The following is a 25,539-nucleotide window of genomic DNA, read 5'->3' as shown; positions in this document are numbered from 1 at the left end:
GCAACATCTCATGAGAATCCAGTGCTGTCTCTAAAAACCTGAAGGATAAAGTTTCCAAAAGTGAGTCATCAGCCTTGGTTCCATCAATTTCCAGTGACCCTTTAATCTTAAATACCTAAATCACTTTTGCTGAAAAGACTCAAGCTTCAGTCACATAGGCACTTTCTGGACATTTCATGTATAAAGATCAGGGCTGAATACTTTCCTTCTCACATCCATTTCAAACCCTTCATCCTATTTTACAAAGATGCTCATTTGTTCTTCTGCCTACACAGGAGCTCAGGATGGGAAAGGACCCCCTGGGCCATCAACTCCATCCTCTCCAATCATCATTGTTCACCTGTCATTCTACTTTTGAAACCTGACCCTTTCCCACTGCTCCCTCTTTGTTTCTCTCTCATATAAGCACCTTCACATCATGCTCCATGGTGTTCCTTTTGCTTGGAATCTCTATCCTGTTCCTGTATATCATGCAAGTGCTCCATCTCTAAACACGCCTTCCACAGTCCCCCAAAGATCAACCTTCAAAAACCCAGTCCATTTGAGAAAATTGTTCTGATAACTTAAGTCACTTTCTACTTTTCCAAACAAACCTCTCTCTTCAGTTAAAGAATGGCTTATTTGAGTTTGGTTTTAACTAAACCTTATTCAACTTAAACAAAACTAAATGAAGCCTAGTTAAAATTCGTATAAAATTTCACACAAATCAGTTTAAAATTACTTCTTAAATTAAATCAGTGCAACTTTCTCATTTAGACAAGAGGCAATATCTGTGGAGACTCCTAAGAACTTAGCTTGAGAAAGTCCAGAGAAGAGCCACGCGCATGATCAGAGGTGAGGAAAACAGACCTTACAATGACAAACTGAGAGCCATGGAGCTCTTTAGCCTGGAAAACGCAGGCTCAGGGGTGATCTGATATAAGTTTATCAGGGATAAAGTTTACCAGTATCTGGGGGAACGTTTGTTCACCAGAGCGCCCCAAGGGATGATAAGGTTGAATGGTTATAAACTACTGCAAGACCATTTCAGGCTGGACATAATTTCTTTACTGTCCAAGCTCCCAAGGTCTGGAACAGCCTGCCAGAGGAGGTGGTTCAAACATCTATATTGAACACCTTCAAGAGTAAATTGGATGCTTATCTTGTTGGGATCTTATGACCCCAGCTGACTTCCTGCCCTTTGGGCGTGGGACTGGACTCGATGATCTTTCGAGGTCCCTTCCAGCCCTAATGTCGATGAAATCTATGAAGAGCCTACAGGATGTCAAAACCATCAGGCTGGACATGCCTCCAAGAAATAAGCCCTGCTCACTTGCATCTGTTCTGCATATTCCTAGGCCCAAAATTCAGGCAGAGTAGACATTCAGGAACAGGCTTGAGCAGCTGGGAGTGGCTTAGATATTCTAGTTCCAATATATATTTTTTTTATAAAATTACAGAATAAATATAATTTTAAAAGATGCTAGCGACAGATGTTCATTCTACTAGTCAGTTACATTTTAAAATTATTTTGTGTATTCTCACTCAGATCATTTATTCTCTTCCATGTTATAATCCTTTCCCAGTATCTTGTCTTCTAATAGCCTGCTAGCACTTCAGAGTAGGCACCACTGCTTTATAAAATTACAAAAAATACTAATATTAAAATTTAATGTGATTGTAGCGTCACTGGTCATTATGTTTGAAAACTCGTGGTGATTGGTGGAAGCCCTCAATGATTGGAAAAGGGCAATATAGTGCCCATCTTTAAGCAAAGGAAGGAGGAGGATCCAGGGAACTACAGACCAGTCAGCCTCACCTCAGACCCTGGAAAAACCATGGAGCAGATCCTCAAGGAATCCATTTCTAAGAACTTGGAGGAGAAGGTGATTAGGAACAGTCAGCATGGATTCATCAAGGGTAAATCCCAGAGGGCTGGAAAAGGGCCAAGTGGTCCGTATTTTCAAGAAGGGGAGGAACGAGGACCCGGATAATTGTAAGCCAGTTAGCCTCACCTTTATTTTTGGCAAGACCTTAGAAAAAATAATTAAAGATTACATTTGTGGGGGGCCAGCGGGTAACACAATACTAAGGGGCAACCGGTGTGCGTTTATAGCAGGCAGATCCTGCCCGACTAACCTGGGATTTTTTATGACCAGGTCACAAAGTACTTAGATGCAGGAGTAGAGGTAGATATTATTTACCTGGATTTTAAAAAGGCTGTTAAACACAGTGTTGCACCCAATTCTTATAAATAAACTAAATAGCTGTAATGCAGATTTTTTCAGTCAGGTGGGTAGAAAACTGGCTTATGTGATGCACCCAAAGAGTGGTGGTGGATGGATCAGTTTCTACCTGGAAAGATGTGGGAAGTGGTGTCCCCCAAGGCTCTGTCCTTGGACCAGTACTGTTCAGTATCTTCATCAGTGATTTGGATGAGTGTGTAGAAAGCATTTGGTCCATATTCACAGACAACACCAAACTATGGGGTACAGTAAACACACTAGAGGGCAAGGAGAGAATTCAGGTGGATTCAGACATCCAAATTTAACAAAGATAACTGCAAAGTGCTGCACCTGGGGAGAAAGAATCACCAGTACACCTATAGACTGAGAAATACCATTCTAAGTAGCATAGCAGCAGAAAGGGATCTTGGAGTCATTGTCAATGCAAAAATGAACCTGAGTCGCCAATAAAATGAGGTAATAAGTAAGGTTAACCACACTCTTTCTTGCATTAGTAGGTACATCATGTGCAGGTCTAGAGAGGTGATACTTCCCTGTTATGTGGCACTGGTGAGGTTGCAGCTGGAGCACTGCATCCAGTTTTGGGTGCCGCACTTCAAGAGGGATGTGGATAACCTGGAAAGGGTTCAAAGGAGGGCTACTCGTATGGTTGAGGGCCTGCAGGTAGGAACCTATGAAGACAGATTGATGGAACGTGAATCTCTTCAGCCTCTGCAAGAGAAGGCTGAGAGGTGACCTAGTGGCTGTCTACAAGCTCACTGGAGAGGGAGGGTCAGTAGGGAATAGGAGATACTCTGTTTACCAGGGCGCCCCTTGGGGTTACTAGGAACAATGGCGATAAACTGAAGGAGAGAAGATTTAGATTGGACATCAGGAAAAAAATGGTTACAGTGAGGGTTGCCAAAATACTGAATGGGCTTCCAAGGGAGGTGGTGCTTTCCCCTACGTTGGAGGCATTTAAAAGGAGATTAGACAAGCACCTGGCTGATGTTACTTGACCCCAGCGCTCTTTCCTGCCCACAGTAGGGGGTGGGACTCAGTGATCTAATAGGTCCCTTCTGACCCTAGAAATCTATGAAATCATGCCTGACCAACTGGCTTACCTTTTACGAGGAGGTACCTGGCTCTGTGGATGTTGGGTAAGTAAACATAATATGCCTTGACTTTAGTAAGGCTTTTTATACCATCTCCCACAGCATTCTTGCAAGCAAGCTGAGGAAGTATGGGTTGGATGAATGGACTGTAAGGTGGGCAGAAAGCTGGCTGGGTTGTCAGGCTCAATGGGCAGTAATCAATGGCTCAATGTCTAGCTTGCAGGAAGTATCAAGTGGAGTAGCCCCAGGGGTTGGTCCTGGAGCCAGTTTTGTTCAATAACTTCATTAACTAATCTGAAAGATGGGATGGATCGCACCCTATGCAAGTTAGCAAATGACACCAAGCTGGGGGGACATAGTAGATACTGGAGGGTAAGGCTTGGATTCAGAGTGACCTAGATGAACTGGAGGATTGGGCAAAAAGAAATATCATGAGGCTTGACAAGAACAAGGTCAAAGTCTAGCACTTAGGATGGAAGAATCCCATGAACTGCTACAGCCTGGGGACTGACTGGCTAAGAAGCTGCTCTGCAGAAAAGGATCTGGGGGTTACAGTGGACAATAAGATGGATATAAGTCAGCAGTGTGTCCTTGTTTCCAAGAAGGCTAACAGCATACTGGGCTGCATTAGTAGAAGCATTGCCAGCAGATCGAGAGAAGTAATTATGCCCCTCCATTCTGCGCTGGTGAGGCCACATCCGGAGCACTGTGTCCTGTTTGGGTCCCCCACTACAGAAAGGATGTGGACAAGTTGGGGAGAGTCCAGCAGACATCAACAAAAATGTTTCAGGGGCTGGGGCACATGACTTCTGAAGAGAGGCTGAGGGAACTGGGTTTATTTAGTCTGCAGATGAGAAGGCTGTGAGGGGATTTAATAGCAGCCTTCAACTACCTGAAGGGTATTCCAAAGAGGATGGAGCTAAACTGTTTGCAGTGGTGACAGATGACAGAACAAAGAGCAATGGTCTCAAGTTGGAGCAAGGGAGGTTTAGGTTGGATATTAGGAAAAATCTCTCACTAGGAGGGTGGTGAAACACTGGAACAGGTTACCTAGAGAGGTGGTATAATTTCCAACCTTGGAGGCTTTTAAGGCCCAGCTTGACAAAGCCTTAGCTGGAATGATCTAGTTGGGGATAGTCCTGCTTTGAGCAGGGGGTTGGACTAGATGTGACGTCCTGAGGTCCTTTCCAACCCTAATTTTCTGTAGTTCTATAATAATGTTTTGACGGGATTTTTTGGCTGAACCTGATTACATGGCACAACAAAAACCGGTCAGAATTATTTGACTGAAATATATTTTAAGTGAAATATGGCTTTTCCCTCTAAATTTAAAACTTTCACATTTTTTTCTGAAAAATTCCTTTCTTCTTTTCAATGAAATTGGAAAGAAGTAAGTGTAGGCTTTTTTGTTTCTTAGGTCTTAAGCTTATTGTTATTTGCCTACTTACCTTTTTCCGTGATAAAAATGAATACAACCAGGGTACAAGAAATAAGAGAGTGAGAAAGGGAGAAGAGAAAGTATGAAAAATGAAAATAATGTAAACTTTCTGAAATAAAAATTTTCAAACCCAAAATTTACCAATTAAAAAAAATCAAAAAAGTTAAATAAAAATTGTGCCTTTTCAAAAATCATAGGTTGAAAATTACTCCTAACTGAGCTAAGATGTCCCCCTCTATTTTTAACCAGCTCTAGAATTCGCTATATTGATTATAACCATATTTTATTACTCAAGTATTTTTATGATGAGTATGCAGAATAGGCGAGTATACACAGCTATGATATACAATGTTTCCACTATTCAGTTCATACCCATGCCCCCACTTTTTTTTTTTGACAGTCTGATGTGGAAATGGAGATACAAGACATGCAATGTGAGAATTGGAAAGAGATGTCGCATTTGGACAACCTACATGACTTTTGTCCCAATCAGTTTCTGGTACTGTGATAGTTTCACATAGGCTAGTAGGCATACTCTTTTTTACCAGAAAGCATCCAATTCTTGGTATACCAATCTACAACTGTAATATTCTTTTCTTATTTGGGGGGAAGGGAAGATGAGGTTTTAGTCATATGATCATTCTTTTCAAAGACACAAACAGTAGCTGTAAAAGATGATTAACATTTTTACAAAGAAGCTACAGTATGTGGTCCTAACAACACATGGTTCCTATTTTTGTCATTCTGATAAAAGCATACCATATCATTTTTTTTCTTGCGATTTGGTGATTGTCAATGACCTGTGTGTCAGCTGATACAGCTGACACAGTTAAATCAGAAATTAGCATGCAATCTCTTTAGAAGTCAGACACATGGACCCTGAGTACAAGAAAGATTATAATATGGTCCACATGATACCCCATTAACAATGAAACATTTGACTAACTAAAAAACAGAGATACATCAGCAAATACGCCTAAGGAAGTTTATGGTATTTAACTCCTAAACATTAATTTTATTGTACTGTATGAGGAACCAATTAACTAGGAGTTTCATTTTTATTGGACATAGGGAATATTGTTTAGAAAATGGATGAATAGTAAATTCAGCATATTTTAATTTTATGAGCCTTGGCTTGTCCATCTCATACATTTAAGATTATTTTAAAAGGTAATTAGATATTTCATCAATAACTTTGGGTAGCTATTTTATTTAGAAAATTTCCAGCAGCTGTGAACTGATATGTAACAAACGTACTATTACCTATTGTATATTCACACTTTTCTTCCAACTGCATACTGCTGAAACAATGATTAAAGTGCTTAAAAATGCTATCTGTGACATCTGGCTTGGAGCATAAAATGATTTGTTGCAACAAATTATCTACAACAGAGAAAGGAACGGGGGAAAAAATCATTTTTGTTTTATAGTTTGGCATGTATTCTTAAAAAAGAAAGGCATCATCAAATAAAAATGCCACCTAGGAATCTTCTTGAGAAATAGCAGATAGTCTGGAAAACATATTTTGCAGTAAAACTTCATAAAGTATAGTACCGTTAACCACAATTCCTGGGGAATAATAAAAAAATCTTAAGAAAAGAGTCATATGATTCAAATTGTCACACACACTTCAGTTTAGAAAATGAAATGTGTTGTTGCTGTTGTTAATCCACCAAGCAACTAACTTCTTTGGAGTTCAAATGCTTCAGTTACATAAAGAAACAATAGCTATATAATATATCACAATATCATAAATGGTTAATATTTTTTTCTTCTTTCGTCAAACAAAGAAAAAAGATCAAGAAATGATGGGGAAAAACTGTCCCAAATAACAGTGGCTGCATGTACCTGAGACGTAGACTGCACAGTTGTTATTGCGAAGTCATAGTTTCATAGTTTCTAGGGTCAGAAGGGACCTGAGTAGATCATCTAGTCCGACCCCCTGCCATGGCAGGAAAGATTACCAGGGTCAAAGGACCCCAGCAAGGTGTTCATCCTCTTAAAAGACCCCCAGGGTAGGAGCCAGCACCACTTCACTTGGACGTTGGTTCCAGATCCTAACCGCCCTGACTGTGAAGTAGCGCATCCTGATATCTAGCTTAAATCTTCCCTCTACCAGCTTGTGACTGTTATTCCTGGTCACTCCTGGCAGTGCTCGGAGGAACAGGGACTTCCCCAGTGCCTGCTGATCCCCCCCGACTAGTTTGTAACAGGCCACTAGATCCCCCCTCAGCCTTCTCTTGTGGAGGCTGAACAGGTTCAGGTCCCGTAGCCTCTCCTCATAGGGCCTGCCCTGCTGCCCCCTGACCATGCGAGTGGCCCTCCTCTGGACCCTCTCCATGTTGTCCACATCCCTCTTGAAGTGCGGGGCCCAGAACTGGACGCAGTACTCCAGCTGTGGCCTGACCAGTGCTGCATAGAGGGGGAGGATCACCTCTTTGGACCTGCTTGAGATGCATCTGTGGATGCATGACAAGGTGCGGTTGGCCTTCCTGACTGCCTCCCCACACTGCCGGCCCATGTTCATCTTGGAGTCAATGATGACTCCAAGATCCTTTTCCGCCTCTGTACTGACAAGAAGGGAGTTCCTCAACCTGTAGGTATGGTGCCGGTTGTTCCTCCCCAGGTGTATCACTTTGCACTTGTCAGTGTTGAATCCCATCCTCTTCTCATCCGCCCACCCTTGTAGCCTGTGTACGTCCAATTGTAGCCTATTGCTCCCTTCTAGCATGCCCACATCCCCCCACATCTTAGTGTCATCAGCAAATTTGAACAGGGTGCTTTTTACCCTCTCGTCCAAGTCGCTGATGAAGATGTTGAACAGTGCGGGCCCGAGGACCGAGCCCTGCGGAACCCCACTGCCCACGTCCCTCTAGGTTGAAAATGACCCATCCACTACCACTCTCTGGGTGCAGCCCTCCAGCCAGTTGGCGACCCAATTGACTGTGTGGGTGTCGACACCACAGTGCCCCGGTTTCTTAATGAGAACAGGGTGAGAGACAGTGTCGAAGGCCTTCCGAAAGTCCAGGAAGCCTATGTCCACTGCTACCCCTGCATCAAATGATCTGGTAATCTGATCATAGAAGGCCACCAGGTTGGTCTGACAGGACCTGCCACTGATGAACCCGTGTTGGTTGCCCCTAAGCATGAAATCCCCTGCTGGCCCCTCGTGGATGTGTGGCAGCAAAATTTTCTCGAACAGCTTGCCTAGGATCAAAGTAAGACTAACTGGCCTATAGTTTCCTGGGTCATCCTTCTTACCCTTTTTGAAGATGGGAACCACGATGGCCCTCTTCCAGTCCTCTGGCACTTGCACACACAAGTACTAAATGACTGAGTAGTAACTGGAGTTAATGCACAGTAAACTGGCTTCCTGGTGATGCTCACAGTGCAGTAGCTCATTACTACTGCACAGTAGCTTGTTACTACTGTGCACTCGCATCACATCATACTTCGTGCCATGTGACACTGCTGCACAGTAGTAAGCTACTGCACAGCAGTTATGAGCTACTGCATAGTCAGCGTCTTGAGTAGATGTGGCCAACATGTATTTATTTGGTTCCCTTTCCTTTTGAAGGAGCTTGTACATTTTTTCCTTTTTCCTTTTTTTTTTTTTTAAATATGGACAGCTAATATAAGGGATGGTGCAGCACATACTGCACCAGAAAAGAGACAGGAGGCATTCTGGTGCTGGGAGTAGGAGAGATTATAACTTGTTAATATCTGTCCAGTCCATGTTGCCTTATTAGCAAGTGAATCCTCCTGCAGCAGCCTTGGTCTTCTTCTGCAAACAGCCTTCACTATCAGTTACTTAAGGGACAACAGTTTAGCTCTCTGTTCACAAATCTATATACAAAGACATACATGCCATACAAGGAAGAGCCATTTTGCTCACCGTGGATAAGCAGCCACCTCCAAGACAGACTGTAGCAGCTCTTAAATCAGTACACAATACTTAATATCTTCTTAAGACTTCCCGTTTGTATCCAACTTTATATTTGCAAAGTGCTTCATTAATTTAATTAACCCCTAATTAAATATCTCATGGCTTCTGGATTATTAACCATCATGATATCTAATTTTTGCTACATAGCATGGGGTGAAATCATGGGCCATGTCAATTGGTACATAGTCAATGACACTGTTCCCAGTTGTTAGAACGGGAACATCAATGGATGCATTCTCTGTAGGCCTGTGCGAAGTGGCTAGTATTTGCTTCAGATTTGGATTTGGCCAATTCAGGGGACAGTGATTTGATTTGGTGATTCGAATCAGTGTCCTGAATCGATTTGGCCAAATCTGATTTGGAGATTCGGCTGCTGCCAAATCTCCAAATCAGGCAGGCCTATTCCCTGCCTGCTCTCCCAGCCCAGAAATGGCTGCCCTACCCACCCCAGCTCTGGGCACTTTGAAAAAAAAGTCTGGTTAGTCCAAGGGTTTTTCTCGTTTTTGTTTTTCTTGAAGGGTTGAAGCTGGGGCAGGTGGGGTAGCCATGGGGGGAGGGGTTCATGGAGAGCTCTCCATGCAGTGTGGGGCAGCAGGGATCTCCCCCAGCTCAACAGCACCTGGTGAGTGGGACTTTTCTTTAAAGCACCAGGACCTGGGGCAGGCAGGTGGGGCAGCCATGGGGGAGGGGGGCTGGGGGAGCAGGCAGGGGATGGGGCTTGGCAGGGGTCCCCCCATGGTCTCCTCCCCTCTCCTCCCTCACCCCTTCTTACCAGCTCTTAGTCTGACTCCAGCTGCCTGCTGCAGCTACCAGGGACTGTCCAGGGATCATAGAAACTTTCTGAATCAATCTGGACTTTTTAATTGGTCCCCTGATTCAATTTGGAGATTTGGGCACTGAATTGGGCTGAATCTCCTTCAGATCGAATCGCTACCTGAAGCTTTGCACAGCCCTAATTCTCCCACAGTTGCTATCACCAATAGTAATAGCAGCAAGAGTGGAAATGTTAAGATTAAACAGAGTTCGACGGGTAAGATCAGAGGGTAGTGACTGACTTTTGTAATGCCATGTGACATATCACAAGTGGTCACAATGGCATTACAATGAAGAGCCAGGATTTTTCCTTGTATTCATGGGAAAATCCATGAATAAAATATACCCAAAATTACATACTAACAACTTCTTTTTCTAACAGACCAGTACTTTGATTATTAAACAATAACAATATAACACAAAACATTTTAAGCAATCATATGACTCTACCAAGGTAGAGAGGTCAAATAATAACTAGAACCATGGATCAAGAATCAACAACTATGCTTTACTCTTCTAAAAGAACTGCAATCTTAAATAAATTAGATCTCTCACAAAGAGGCAACTAATAATCAATAAACAATTATCTCATCTTTGATGAAACTCTCATCCCCTTCCCTCCCATTATCTAAATCTATATATTCCCTCTTTGTTATTAAATACTGTATTATACATTCTATTATGTAGCTCATATCTGTTTGCTATTGGAACTGAAGTGTACAATACAGCTTTTACTTCCTAAATGTGAGTTACTAATAGTAACATAATCTCTTGAGAACTATAAATCAGCTTTACAAAATTCTCATGAAGAAAATTTATCAGCCCAGAAAATAGTACCTAAAGGACTTCACTCCCATTTTTAAGTGTGCCTTTGAAACATAAAACAAAGGGTAAGTATCAAGCACTGGAATCAGTGGGAGTTAGGCACTTGTCTTGCTAAGAATGTACATTTAGCCCAGTCCCCCATGAGAGAGCTTGAGCCACCTGCACGTATATTCATTGCAGATACTGATCCCACTGCAGCAAGGGTAAGTAGAGGTACAACAAAGCATCAGAGGGTGGCACAGGATGGTGCTGCAGAGGGGATAGGCAGCTCAGCATAGCTGCATGTGCTGCCCCAGGCTGAGTCAGACCTTCCTGGGATGGATCTGGCCTGCGAACCATAGGCTGCCAGCTCCTGATGTATGTGGATCATGACTATGCTGCAGTCCACAGTTAGACATACCTTAAGCCTCCTTAAAAGTCAATAAGCCTCAGGTTTCTCAGTGCTTAGGACACTGCTAAATGTGGAATTTAGGTGCATTTGAATGTTTTGTACCAAATCTTCTGGTCTATCAGCTACCATGTCTTTACCATAAGAACTGATAAACATGTAAAAGAAAAGGAGTGGTAGGGGGAATATTTTAATTACCTGTCAAAAACATTACTTGATGTGAGCATGTTATATTTTTAAGGCTGCTATATTATTCATTGCTACGAGCTTTCTAGGTATAGTTAGACCATTATATACTTGTGTTTACATTACATTTTGAGTGAAGAGGGGAAAAAATCCTTTAGACTACTTATCACTTCTCTTCAGCTTCTCATTCAAACTCAATTGAACATGCCAGGGAATCACCAAACACAGAGCTGCCTTTTTCCACTGGCTTCTGCTCAGTCCTAGACCTTGGCATGCTCTTATTTCCAAGCTTTAGTGCCAGAAGCAGCAGCAGCAGCAGCAGCCGCCGCCACTTTGTTCTTTTTTTCATTTCCAAGGTTACAAAAATATGTGATGTCATATGTACTTCACAGATGCAAGTTACTATATAACTATCTTACAGTTAATATACTAGAAGTCAAAAAAGAAAGGGAAAAAACCTCTCTCCAAGTGAAACTGTACTGACATGGAACTAATTTAATCTGCCTGATATGTCTAATGGGGTGCTTTCTTGACCTTTTCAGGCCTACAGTTACAGTAGTATTCATATTCAATGTGGCTTTCAGTTAAACATTCTATACTGTGAATCACTACTATCATTCTAGAAAGAATGGATATGAAATCACTGGAAGAGCTGAATGAACCCATGCTTTGGCACTGCAGCTGCTGAGTGAGGTGAAGTGTCATGAACACTGGCCCTACCTATAGCACACTGGGATAAGGCAAATTGGCCAAAGGGCAGGTCTTTCAATGAAACCCAGTACTGATTCTATGAAAATTATGGGATAAATAAAAAGGTATCATTAAAATAGTTGCTTTGCATTCTAAATTTATTAAAAACAGTACCAGTAGTGAGCACTCCATAACCAGAAACAATTGATGAATTCATGAATTAGTCAATAATACAGATGGATACACTGATGCAGACATAATAAAGCTACACAATCGCACTAAAGACAGAGAATGGTAGAACAAGGAAGTCTTAGATAGCTCAATAGGAACCTGATGTCAGAAGAGTTAGATAAGCAGAAATGCATGAAAACAGGTTTATGAAATTTATGCTCCGGCAAAATCTATTTGCTTAAAGGAAGATTCTCCATTTATCTTTAACCCATATTTATTACGATTTTGTTGACAGGAACAAGAAATTATATAGAAAATGTTAAATAAAATTGTGGGAAAAAGGAAAAATATTAGATTTTTATAGAGAACTAGCCAGTTTCCCATCAAGAATTATGGGAGGGGTGGGGGGTGGGGACAGAGGCCTGCGTCCCTTTCCCACCCCCACCCCCACACCTTGGGCTGGAGTGGTTCTCCTTCTCCCTCCCTGCTGCTTTGGGCCATAACCCCCTCTCCTCTTTCTGCTCCTCTCCATCTCCCCTCCCTGCTGGCTGTTGTTCGGGGGCAGAGGGGGGCACCAGACCCTGGCTCCAAGGTGCAGACACAGGGGAGAGAGGCCTGAGCTGCTGGCTTTGCCCCCCGACTGTATCACCTCCGTTATGGTGGCACTCCAGTCCCTGTCCCCCTCCCTTGCTCCTTGAAGGCAGAGGGGAATGATAAGTTCCCCCCGTTCCCTCTTGCCCGCCTGCACTCTGGCCCCTCAGGTCTCTACTGTCATGGCAGTGCTCTGCTGTCTCTCCCTGCCTGTGTAGGGCACTCTGGTTGGCTGCTGAGACAGCCAATCAGAGCACAAATAAAGCATTATGGACATACAGACAGACAGAGACTTAGGCTTTTATAATATTAGAATAATGCAAAGCTTTCTGAGATTAAAAATACCAGATACTACAGTTTCTAGTCTTAGACTCCATATATAAATCTACTTATGGTTTGTGTTAGTCTATCAAATTGAGAGGCATATGCTATGTTTGATCTTTGTGCAGAACTCCCGTTGAGTTTAATGTGAGTTATGTGTGCAGAAAGAGGATAGAACAAGCCCCTTAGTTAACAAACAGCAAGCAGGCTGCTAGAGGAAAAAATCATATTTCCCTATAATAGTGTAGAAATTTATTGGGGACCCATCAAACACTTCTTCAAATTAAGAGGAGAGCCTGGGAAAGCAGTGAGCCTGATCTCCCCCCTCCCCCACTAGAAGCCTGCCTGCCTGCCTGAGCTGCATGGGGGCCCGGTGCTTCCTCCACGGCTGCAGTGCCCCCACAGGACTGCCTGAATAGTAGGTGTGTATGTTATAAGCATGGTTACCAATTAAAAAAGAATACTAAAAAAGTTGGAATGTATACCTTCCCATAAATCAGAACCCACTAAGTTCTCTCAGTTCTTACACCCAAATTCAATAGCCATTTCTGAAATTGTCTGCCACTAAGTCAATTAACATATTTCTTGGGCTCCTGGCAAATCTGTTGTTACGCCACCCTTCGCGTTCTGAAACTCCAAAATGCAATTTAATGCTTCTGCCAAGTTAAGGAAAGAGAAATTATGCTTTTACTCTGGCAACCTGGAACATCATAAATTTTGGATGGCTTGGTTCAAATTGTGCCTTCCACCCACTTCCAGCTGGAAAATCTATAGGACTTACTGCATCCTGCCTTGTAGCTGAAACCGGGAGGAAGGAGGAATCCTTGCTGAGCAGCTGCTGCTAGAGTTCGTTGGTCTGGAGGGAATACTGGAATCATTAATGGAGGCAGCTGTCCTTGGACCTGCTGAACAAGAGAAGGAAAATCAAACCTGGGAATTCTTCTGCAGAACATGCCTTTGTAGGTGCTCATTTGTTCATTTTTACATAGGTCCAACTAGAACAAACTTTTCAGTGACTAGGTGTACCAGTAGCACCAACTATTCAGCCATATGTTAACCATTATATATTTCTTTTTAATTATTTCTTCTCCCCATAGATCATAATGCCTTACTTTTCCACAGTTGCAGACTTATCCACCTTCTCCATACAGCTGTAAGATATTCTACATCATACTGCTGCCAAATCACAATTGTGTGTAGTACCTTTCACCCGAATGATTATTCACAACTACTTTCTAATTAAAATGCATACATTAAGGTAGGAATGGCTATTTGTATATGCATACATTTATTATATATGTATGCACATATATATATTGTACAGACACATACATTTACTCCAAGACAGTCTAAACAAAAAACACCCCCCCGATGAAACACTTTGCTCACACATGAAGTGCAGCTATATTAGAAGTGTCAGCTATTTAACTTTGTACAGCAACACTACACAACAGCATAAGGCAGGAAATGAAGACTATTATATTGCAAATGAATATTGCAAGGGACTTAAGGCAGGCACAGATTAGTCATCTCAACTGGAAATCAGCCATATTATAAGAGCTAGCACTTTCTCTTGCAAAATTTTGTGAAAGTTTTTGATTATTACAAACGGTCAGGACATCATCTTTACATATGATGCAAAAAAGGAGCGAATCATTTGTTAGCTTAAGCCATCTAATTGGTTGGTCTTTCCAAAAGGTGTACCAAGAAGCAAAAAACCTGACATGGGAGATAACCCAATCAAGAAAGAGACACTTCCAGGAGAGGTCATCAAGATTTACCACTGCATTGTAGAGCAGAGGTGTGTGCAAGTGAAAGAGATTATTCTAAATTAAAAAACTGGTATGATATATACAATTGTAATGCTCAAATACTCAGTAGTTACTTTACCTTTTCCACCTAGAACATGCTATAAGGGAAAGACTGAAAGACCTGTTGGTAGACATTACTGCAAGTGAACAGAAAACTCAAAATTTAAGCTATGCCAGGCATAGCTCCAATCATTGTGTTAACTTGATTCATTTTGGTTGCAACTTCAGTTTTCTTGGATCTATTCTGATCCAGTTAACTAAAAGGTTTACTGGATTACGGAACACAAAAAATGGAGAATGCTTTTTCTTCTCCCCTCCCATTCACTCACCCTGGAATTGTCCCATTTCTGCCTTTATTTGATTTTTTTTATATCAAAAGACAAAGACAAAGTAACTGTATTCTTTTAGAACAAAAATGAACAGCCGTGTGGAATTTTTGCATAGTACTCTTCTTCGGCAAAAAGCCATGGAACTTTTTTTTAAATGGTTTCCAAGGATGAAAGTGACTTTGCCAAGCAAAGAAGCTTCAAAACAGGACTCAAAAACACTAATAGAAAGACAGATGGTTCTACTAAGAGCTTTGCTGCCAAAAAAAATGTTTAAAAAAAAAGTGAAAAAAATGGAGTGATGTTATTGAAGCTGACTGCAAAGTTCTCTGATGACTGCAAATACTCTTGTCCCATTGCAAGTGTTAACTCTGCCTCCAGGGCTAATATAACTAAAGCACCACACACACACAAATTGTCATTGCCAAGCCCACAATGTAGCTCAAGTCTGCACTTGATTTCAAGTGACTGCCAAATACACGAGCAAAACACTGCACTGAAAAACACTCCCATTTAGGAAAAATCCACCAGGAAAATGCCCTTTTTTCTTAAGACTGCCTGTCACATTTTCTTTTTCAAATGATTGCTTCTTGCAATTATCCATGGAGCCTTCGGACACTGACTTCAAATGACACAAATCCAGTTATATAAAGGAAGTAGAAACTATAGACAGGTGAGGATGGTTTGCATGGATACAAAAATAACTCAGTCAAAATAATGTAATTTTTCATTCTAAACTGGAATGCATGTAGCACCACTCACATACCTGCAATTCATTTCCTCCCAAAAATAAATAAGTGCAAATCTTCTTTCTTTTAAATCAGTTTACTTGATAAAATACTAACTGAATATATTATGACTGACCCTTCATTTTTAAGGTTTGTCTATTTCTGGTAACTTTTTTATATGGCATGTATATTGTTACCTATTGTTGTTATGGTACAATTGTTTAACACAGTGCCAAATCCAGGGCCCAGTTTTCAGTTTTCAGTTATCAGTTTTAGACAAAGGATTTCCCACCCTCCCTCTCACTCCCCCAGCGCACACTTTTTATCTAACCTGATGTTAGCTATATTTGTTTAAAAGACACTTGTCATATATTTACTCTTCTCTCAAAATATTTTTCCCCACTAGTAACTTCATACAAATTTTATCATTTGACCATAAGTGACTCTAAATCACGGCTCATTTAAGACTTTGCCATTCATTCTCCAATTGTATGAAAATAATGAAAGTAAATATACAAATGTATTTGTGTATGTTACAACTACAAAGACCTGTATACGTCTGATAACATACATCTCTCCTCTTCATAAAACTATGTTTTTTAGTTTGTAATATCCTCAGGGTAGGGTTTATGGGTAAAATCTTGGCCCCACTAAAGTCAATGGCAACTTTCCATTGACTTCAACACATCAGGCTTTCAGATGCAATTTTTACACTTGTCACTGTTGGTCTCTAATCCTAAATGGGGACTGTGTATGTTGCTGCACTGGATGTACAGCATAACCTCATAAATCCAACATGGTCCACCTGCCGGAAATTTGAAAATTCCATTTTTTTGAAGCTAGAGCGGTCCTGGAGCGGCAGCCGCACAGGGCAGAGTGGCAGATGGCGATGGCAGCCGCCGCATGCAAGCTTCCCCCTCCATGTGTGGGGAGTGGTGATCAAGGGAGCAGAAGGGGAAGCTTAAAAAGTGCTGGATTTTTGAGCATTCCAGAATTTCAAGATCCAGATTTATGTGGTTATCCTGTATCATCATCATACAACTTCACAATTGTTCATGTCTCTGCAATTTATTTTATAATAATTTGTAGCTGAATATCACCACGGACATCAGATATCTAGAAGTAGCAGTTTATTACATGACACTGTAGAGGTATGTAATACAGTGAAATATTATTATACATGTCTGACTGCTTCAACTTTGCCCCACCCACTGTGTACTAAGCCTGAGGCTCATTTTGATAGTCCAAACAGATAACTAACATCAGCTAACATGCCTAAAAAATTCTCTCTCTCTAGCTCTATCTATTATTTTGTAAGTGTTTTAGTTAATGTTACTTACCTATTTGCAATATATTTTTCTCGCTTGTTGAGCTTCATCTATATATAGATCTCAACATGCAAGTAAAATAGCCCCTTCTTTTTCTCACACACATAGGACTTTTTCATCAAAGTAGACCTGCTACATGTAATATTACAGGGCTAGAAATAGATGCTTAAAATCTTTGGAAGACATATCATATTTCAATATGACCTATGGTAATTGTTTCCAAACTTAACTCCCAAGATACCATGTTATAACATTTAAATGAATATAAAGTATTTTTAACCATTCTTAGAGGCACTTTAAATGTATTACTCAGACCCATGTACTGTCGGACTCATGGAAAAAAAAGGAAGCTGGGATACTATTAAATATAAGAATATTTTTAAAAAGTCTTTATAATTAACCTAAAATACTTTTATTGTAGTACATCTGGCTTATGTAGAAAAATAGGTGTGATATGATACAAAGGGGCGGGGGAGAGGGGTTGTACTCATTTGGTACAAACTGCATGAGTTACTATTATATTCAGTGCTTATGTATGAAGAAGTCACTGGACTGAAGAGAACACAGGGCATTTTAAGATCAGATAAGTTGTCTGGAAAATCTGAGCTGTCCACATCAACTCCATACACCTTTTTCAAGTTGCTTGTTTTACTACTATGAGTTTCTATTTTTGTATACAGTTTCAGGACTCATAGTAGAGATGATATCTTTTATTAATTAGACCAACTAGATTTTGTATACAGTTTCAGTATTTTTAGTTCTTACAGCAGAGGGCAGATAAAAATATGAAAAATAATAGTTGAAATAAATAAATGAACTAACTAAACGTGAAAAAATCCCCATTTTATGAGATTATTAATTTATTTTCAAAGTTTTCTTGATTTCAATGTGTGCTACAAACAAACACTTAAAATATTCCTCCTAGTTCCATCACCTGACCCTCTAAATGGATCTTAATATAGCTAAAAATTACATTAAACAGGATTAGAAAATACAGTAATATTGAACTAAAAGTAAATCACTGAACGAGGATTGAATGTTTTCAGTCATTCGTATGAGGCCAGTAATTTTTTGCAGGAAGTTCCAGGTGTATGCTGAAAAGAAGAATGGTGTTCAAAGGTTCAGGTTATTAGAAGTATTCTCAGAGGCAATAAAAGTTTGTGGTAAATGTAGTTTACCACATTGTTCTGTAATGTATAACAAGGATTCTACACCACAGTCTATATCATTATTTGTAATAAGGCTGAACCTAGAGCCCAAAATAAGATGAGGTAGCACTGTGTCACACATTGCAACTATACAAAGAAAGGGACCATCCTCGCCTTCAAGAGCTTATGATTTAAATAAATAAAATGTACTGAGAATAGAAGGAAAGGCTAGAATTATTATAGCTACTGTAGATAGGGAACTGTGGCACCAAGACTAAGGGCCAGATTTTTAAAACCTCCTAAGAATGTTCTGATGGCTCAAGTTGCAAATAGGAATTTAGTAGGATAGTCAAATCTCAGCCAATACCTATTTTCATTTTCACATGCCTACATACTTTTATAAATTTGGTTCTTTTATAAATGGCTCAAAATCATGGACAGGAAGTCTGTTAACAGAGCTGGGAATTGAACCCAGGTGCTACTGTCTTGTCCACTGCCTTAACCACAAAACTATATTCTTCCTTTCTCAATGAGAAATAAAATTATGCATAGTAGTATACATAAACACAGAAATCACAATTAAAAAAATCTTTATTTATTCCTTGTTCCATAGTAATTATGGCACTTTGCTATCTGTTCTCTAAACTTAAGAATATATTACCTGGAACAGCAAGTAATATGCTTTTAATGGGTTCCACTATTGTTGTTCCTGTTAAACAGATAAATTTAAACTATAAGCAAGGATTATCTCTCTCTTCTAGTTTCCGTAACATTGTTGCACACTTTGGGTGACTGTATAAATAATGACATACAAAAATACATTAAAAGAACATTGAGGAAATGGCAAATTTCTGCAACCCTAAAGTTCTATTTTCTCCTGAAACATCCTTATGTCATTTAACAGGCTCATAATCTCTCTCAAAAATATAAGACCATACTTTCCCTTACAAAGCTAGATACATTTTTTTCATTCATATATTCTTACATTAATATTATTATCATAATGACCCAAAATATCTTTACTGACAAAGTTTTCACAGAAGTTTTCTTTCCTTTGTTTTGTGTATTTCAGTAGATTTCTTAGCATGCATAGGTTGTAATTTACATTTAGGGTATAATTCTTCTATACCATTACCCACTAAGAAGTTCTCTTCTTGGCGATGTTAATGGGATTACTTGGGGGAGGTACTATTTGGCATGTGTAAGAAGTATAGGTTTGGTTTCTGAAGCAGGATTTTCCCAGATGCAAACAGATACAGTACTAAACACTAAATTTATTATTTTAGTTTTGTTTTGGTGCTTAGGATAAAATGCCATTCTACATCTTTCTTTTTTTTAATTTGCTCTATATTTTTATATTGAAATGTGTCTAAATTTTATTTTCACATGCCTTCAACTGAATATTACTATTTAGACTGCTAGATACCACTGAGTTATTTCTTTAATAAGAGATTGCATACAAATACGTATGTTCCTCGCCTACCTGAAAGTTAAATATTTTTCTCATTTGATAGATAAATGAAAATTTAAATGCATCATATAATGACATAAATTAATAATTTCATTTGCAAGAGCTAAATATTCAATGGTTTTATGCCACCAAGTTCTAAAACCATCTGCTATGCTATTGTTTAGTCCCACTGGTGCACCAGGGGAGGACAATAGTAATAAACTGTTAAAGGATGGTTTTGGGGTGGATGTAAGGAAGAACTTCTTTATGGTAAGGCAAGGGTAACCAAAGCCTTCCCAAAGATTTCCCAAGGAAGCAGTGCAGTCCACAACCTTGGAATTCTTCAAAAGGAAACTGGACAGACACCTTGCTGGGAACATCTGATCTCAGCAGTATTCCTGCCCAGAGCAAGGGGATTGGGCTCAATGATCTTTCAAGATCTCTTCCAGCCCTTAATTTCTATGATTTCTAGGGGCTATTCATTTTGGTAAGCACAGCACCTTGGTTCTGTAAAATGGAAATGGTTTGGCCATCTCTCTCTTGCTCTCTCACAAGTGTTCACAGTTGCTGACTAGCAGTGCTCACCTATCCTTTGTATTTAAATAATATAACTCCTTCCTATTTAGTATCTCTACTCTCTGCAAGTTTGTTCATAGCAACTGATGAAATAGGCTGTAACATACGAAACCTAATGCCCCTCTAAAGGTGCCACATTGCCCTGCCTTCTGCATGGAAAAATATGTTCTTGTAGTGTCAGTCTTAGAAAAGGAAGAAATAAGGCCATTTAGAGAGAAAAACATCCTATTTTAACGCAAATAGAACAGAAGAACTTATTGGAGTGATAATGTGGGAAAAATTATTAACTTTCTGAAAAATGGACAATACTATCCTCAGCAGGCAATAGCTGGCAAGTCTGCATCCTAGTTTGTAGAAAATTCAGCAAACAAACTTCAAGAAAGGCAGAAAAAAAATGAGTCTTGTCTCAAGGATTTACATAAAAGTTTACCAGTTGAAAAGAATAAATTGAGGCAAGCCCAGAAGCCCTAAAGCTCTGCACTGCCCAGAGGAAGATCATGGTTTCACTTGCAGCATCCATCTCAGCCTAGTGTGAGTTGAACAAGAACTCTGAGCCCTACAAAACTGATCAAGTGCTAAGGCCCATAACTAGAGTATGGGGGAGTACACTGCACTGCCAAATAGCAGACCCTGTACCCATTTATGCAGCAGTAACATAATCCGAAAGGGGTGTCCATCCCATGTTACAGGACAAGATGGAATGATATGAAACAAACAAAGGCAGGCTGGAAAGACAGGAGTCTTACAGGAAAACCAGAAACAGCTTATTCATTTGTTTCTTAGAAGGATACAAACAGAAAGGAAATTCAATATATGCAAGAAAGGTTTCTTGGATAGCTCCAAAGGAACAACTGAAAGTGTTATTGATATTAGTTTATATAATGAAAACAAAAAAAAAAGTGTTATGCTTCTTCTCTGGGCTTCCTATGTGATAAATATAAAATGGGAGGAAAAAAGAATAGTTTCTTTCTTCCAACTAGGTGTCTGTCCATACAGGTACAGACATATACTTTTACAGGTATAAGCCATTGGAGACTGACCTATATCCATAACAGAACAGAAGTTCAGCACACACAAACTAGTTTAAAAATGGCAGAACCCAGTTTAAGATTCACCCCTCTCCCCACTCCCCAAAGAGGGGATGTGTTCTGTTCACTACCAATCTAAAACTATACCACTGACAGAAAACCAAATAACTTAAAGAGATTCTACCTTGGGTTTTTTGAATATCTGTACCTAGCCACAACAAACCTCATCATTGCCACTTAACACTAAAGTTATCCATTCTGCCACAAGGGCACTTGAAGCACTGCTCATTTCAGGAGAGGGACTGGGAAAAATGGGGAGGATCCTGAAGTAAAGGAAAATATACTGGCCTTCATTTCAATATGCAGCTGTTTTAAATCAACAATTTAGTTCTTTCATATGACCAGTTCATGCAGGATTAGCAGCTCTAAACTGTGAAGCTTTCATTCCAGTGGGTGAGATATGATCCAAGAAGGAAGGAAAAAGACTTTCAGGGAAAGCTACCGCACTTCAGGTAACAGCCTGGTAGCTACAGCAGACGGCTGAAGAGAATTTTCAAAAGAGCCCTTTCCATTTCAAGGCATGCACATATTTCTTTCACGGAAACATATCCCTGGTTGATGGAGCCATGTGTGGAGGAACTGGGTGAAAACAAAGTAGTCCTTTTCAGCATTTTTGGTGTTTGGGGGGAAATACTACATTTTTCATGCTCCCGCCTAGTATTTTGTGTGTCAGACATGCCCCAGTACACTTTATAGCTGTTTATGTTTAGTGTCCATCGTGGAATTATGACCCAGGGCTACTCTTTACTGTTTCTTGCCACAAACTTGTGAATGTTGCCACTATTATTCTATTACTTAACACTGAATATATACCCCATTCTATGTGTACACATTGGTAACAGGAACTTCCTCCTGAGTGTAACTGTAGTACAGCAAGAGTTAATGTATAATGTCACTCCCTTGGATGTGGGCTCTTTGTTAATAACTGATGTTTCTCACAGCGTATGATGGAACACACAGTTTCCAGATGCTTGGTTAATGCTCTGCCTGATAAGCGCTGGGCCAATGTTGATCACTCTAGCAGTAAGCCACTCAATGAAACATTTGTCCGTGAAAAGAAAACAGGTGTGAGATTTCCTGATGTGTTTGAAAAGACATCATGTAGGATAATTTCTTAGGCTGTAACTGTGGACTATTTTCTATGATTAGCTGATTCATCCAATATTGTTTCAATTATTCAAATAATATAGATTTTTTTGCAAATGCCTTAAAGAATCAGAAATAATATCAAGTACATTTTCATCTTCATTGTGCATGCTAGTTTTTTAGAAGCTTTTTTTAAAATTTATTTTTCCCCACTTGATACTGTCACTTTCCATGTCCAAGCACTGAGAGGGGACTGTTTCTCAACTGTGGTTTAACAGAGCCTTTTGGACTTCCCAGATAACTTTACCTCATCTAGTTTTTATTTATTTCCAGATCATACTTTTTTCACAACAGTATCATGGCTTAATGCCAGATCAGCTTTGGGGGCAGAGTTTGGTAGGTAACCTACTGCACAGGCAGGTAGAGAAGCATACATGATTGACTGTGTGGGATCTGTCATAAATAATTAATGTTTCATTCTTCCTTCTTTCAATTTTTCAGTGATGGAATTATATATTTGAAAGTCAAAAAGAGCTTTTTTGAATCCTGAGTATTTTTCTAATATAGTCATTTTAATGTGTTCAGGTACTGGAACCCAAAAGTCTTAATATCAGTTTAAAGATACACCTATAATGTGTATAAGGTTCAGTTGTAAATGGTAGGCAAGGCGCAGCACTGCGGCTCATGTGAAACTGAACCATCTTTCTAAGAGCTCCGAGAGCTATGTCTGATTTAGCCCTTTTTGTGTTAACAGCAGCTCAGGTGTTTAACACAAGGATTACAGTGGCGACTGGCACTTATGCAAAGGATGCAAAAAAGGACATATTTCTGCATGTTCTTACATTGGTTGGCTAAAACATGCTTGAGGTATTATCAAATTGCAGGTGCCTGAAAGTAATATATCTCTTCTGAGGACACAGTCCTCCATAAATGTATCATATGCAATTTAAATACATGGTCAGGCTTGTTCCTTATTATTGTCAATGGGTAAGCACATGTATAAGTCTTTGCAGAATCAGGGAGCAAAAACTGTATTTAGTGTCATAAGGACTGTAAATAAATTAACACTCTAAGTAACAATCCTAGTATTTTATGAGAGCGAGAAGCTGTAATAAGTTGGGCATTAACAATAGTCACCAAAAATACAAACTATGTATTTTAGTAATTTATATGAAAGAAGAGGAGGCATCAATGTTAGAGAAGTTTTTTTCTAGGTCTGTGCGAAGCTTCAGGTGCTAATTCAGTTTGGAGGAGATTCAGCCCAATTCGGTGGTCAAATCTCTGATTCCAAAAATGGAATCAGATGACCAATTAGAAGGTCCAAATCAATTAGAAGCTTTCCGAAACTTTGGAAAAGATTCGGAGAGCTTTGATGATTCAGACAGTCCCTGGTGACTGCAGCAAGGAACTGCAGCCAGACTCGGCGCTGGTAAACAGGGGCGGGGAAGTGAGGGCTGGAGGAGGGGGCAGGGACCCATTGTCTGCCTCCTCTCCCAGCCTCTCTGACCCCCGCCCACTCCCCCAGCCCCTGCCATTGCTGCCCTGCCCACTACAGCTCCCTGTGCTTTAAAAAAAAAGGCTCATTTACTAGGCATTGCCAGGCGGGTGGTGATCCCCACTGCTCCCCACTGCCCTATGCTGTGTGGAGGGCTCTTCACAAACTCCCCAACCCCTGCCCGCTCACCCAGCCCCCAGCATGGCTGCCCTGCCTGCTGCAGCTCTAGCCCTTTAAGAAAAAAAAAAAAAAAAAAGAGAAAAACCCGGGGACTCACCACTCCTGCAGCAGCTCGGGGCTTCAGGGGGCTCATGCAGAGCCCCCCCATGTGGCACAGAGCAGGGCAGGACTGCTCCCCACCGGAAGGAATGGTGAATCCAAGGTTTTTCTCATTTCTTTTTTCTTAAAGGGTTGGACTTGCGGCAGGTGGGGCAGCCATGGTGCAGTTGGAGGGCTCATGCAGAGCCCCCCACATAGTGTAGGGCAGTGGGGGGCAGCAGGGATGCCCCCCCACCTGGCAGCACCTGCTGAGTCAGGGCTTCCCCCGCAAAAGTGCTGGGAGCTGGGGTGGGCAGGGCAGCCATTGCTGAGCTGGGAGAGTGGGCAGGGATGGGCCTAGGTGATCCAAATCAGATACAGCCAAATCAATTAGCGACAGTGATTCAAAATCACTAAATCGAATCGCTGTCCCCCAAAATCGGCTGAATCCAAATCCTAAGCAAATACTAGCCACTTCGCACAGGCCTAGTTTTTTCCTGTTGCTATTTTTCCACACTTTTATTAAACTCCCAGTAAATAATAATTTTGATGTACGTGTTGCTACAACATTTGCCTGGTCAATGCTACCATTCCTCCATGCTCCCTCCCCCAACCCATAACCGGTTGAACTGTATTTACAGATATTTGCTTTTAGTTTTTCTAAAAGCAAAGACAAGTGACAAGGTTTTAGGATTTTATAAAGTAGTAAAATCTGCAGTTGAATCCAAATGTCATGAATATGCCAATGTCTAAGGCATAGACAATAAAATAACCTTTTGCTCTGAGAGTTAGGCAAGAAGTTGCTGAGCTGTGGAGGCAGATCAGAAGGAATACTGTAGCTGACAGAATTACAATTGCCCCCCCTACTCTCCCTCCCTCCTGGTTTTCCTATTGCTCCCAGAAGGGTATAAACTGGGCATATCTACACATGCATTTATGCTGGCTTAAATTTACTGCACAGTAAGCAGAAATAGGCCAGTGTCTACATGTACAGGTGATCCGGGTCCAAATTTAGCCCAGGTCAGAGCAGCCTGACATGTGCCCCTGTAGCCACCAGGAGAAGCTCCAGCCTCTGGCCACATGGCTGCCATCCCTTGGGACTAACTTTAGTCCCAAGTTGAATCCAGGAGAGGTGGCCAGCCATGAGCCCTGGGGCTGGGCTCAGGCTGGCCCCCTAGAGGCTGTGCAGACCCAGCAGGGATGAACCCTGGGTTACTGCACAGTAACGCAGCTGCACATGCATTACTGCGCAATAATGTGGCTACACATGTATTACTGCGCGGTAACTACTTGGGCATAAATTTGATACCTGCTTGATGCAGGTATTAAAATTTACACTCAAGTCAGCTTAAGTCACCATATTTACTGTGCAGTATGGGTGTGTACATGTAGACACACCCATACTACACAGTAATTTCAGTTACTGCTCAGTAAATGTGCACTTGTAGACATGCACATAGGCGATGCATGGGGGGACACAGAGGGGCATGAGCCCGCCCTGAGATTGGCCCTCATCAGCTGGAGTGGGGGTGATGATGAGTGCCCTCCCCACCCCCC

The 25,539-nt window shown here is 40.8% G+C and overlaps 1 protein-coding gene across 25 annotated transcripts in view; it reads right to left on the bottom strand.

The window, feature by feature from the left end:
- SOX5 (SRY-box transcription factor 5) overlaps positions 1-25,539 on the bottom strand; it is a 914,829-nt gene that overhangs the window by 119,182 nt on the left and 770,108 nt on the right. For 19 of the 25 annotated variants that reach the window (XM_090043598.1, XM_090043600.1, XM_090043606.1 and 16 more), the window contains one exon: positions 13,470-13,593. In XM_090043598.1, coding sequence (XP_089899724.1) covers positions 13,470-13,593 — 124 coding nt within the window. The remainder of the gene's footprint in view (positions 1-13,469; positions 13,594-25,539) is intronic. The other 6 variants (XM_090043587.1, XM_090043590.1, XM_090043595.1 and 3 more) reach the window with 1 other exon arrangement.

The sequence above is a fragment of the Crocodylus siamensis genome, chromosome 4 (assembly GCF_052110815.1).
Source record: "Crocodylus siamensis isolate JL-2025a chromosome 4, ASM5211081v1, whole genome shotgun sequence".
Classification (NCBI taxonomy): domain Eukaryota; kingdom Metazoa; phylum Chordata; order Crocodylia; family Crocodylidae; genus Crocodylus; species Crocodylus siamensis.
The sequence above is the reverse complement of the archived record's forward strand: the minus strand, read 5'-3'. Positions and strand labels throughout refer to the sequence as shown.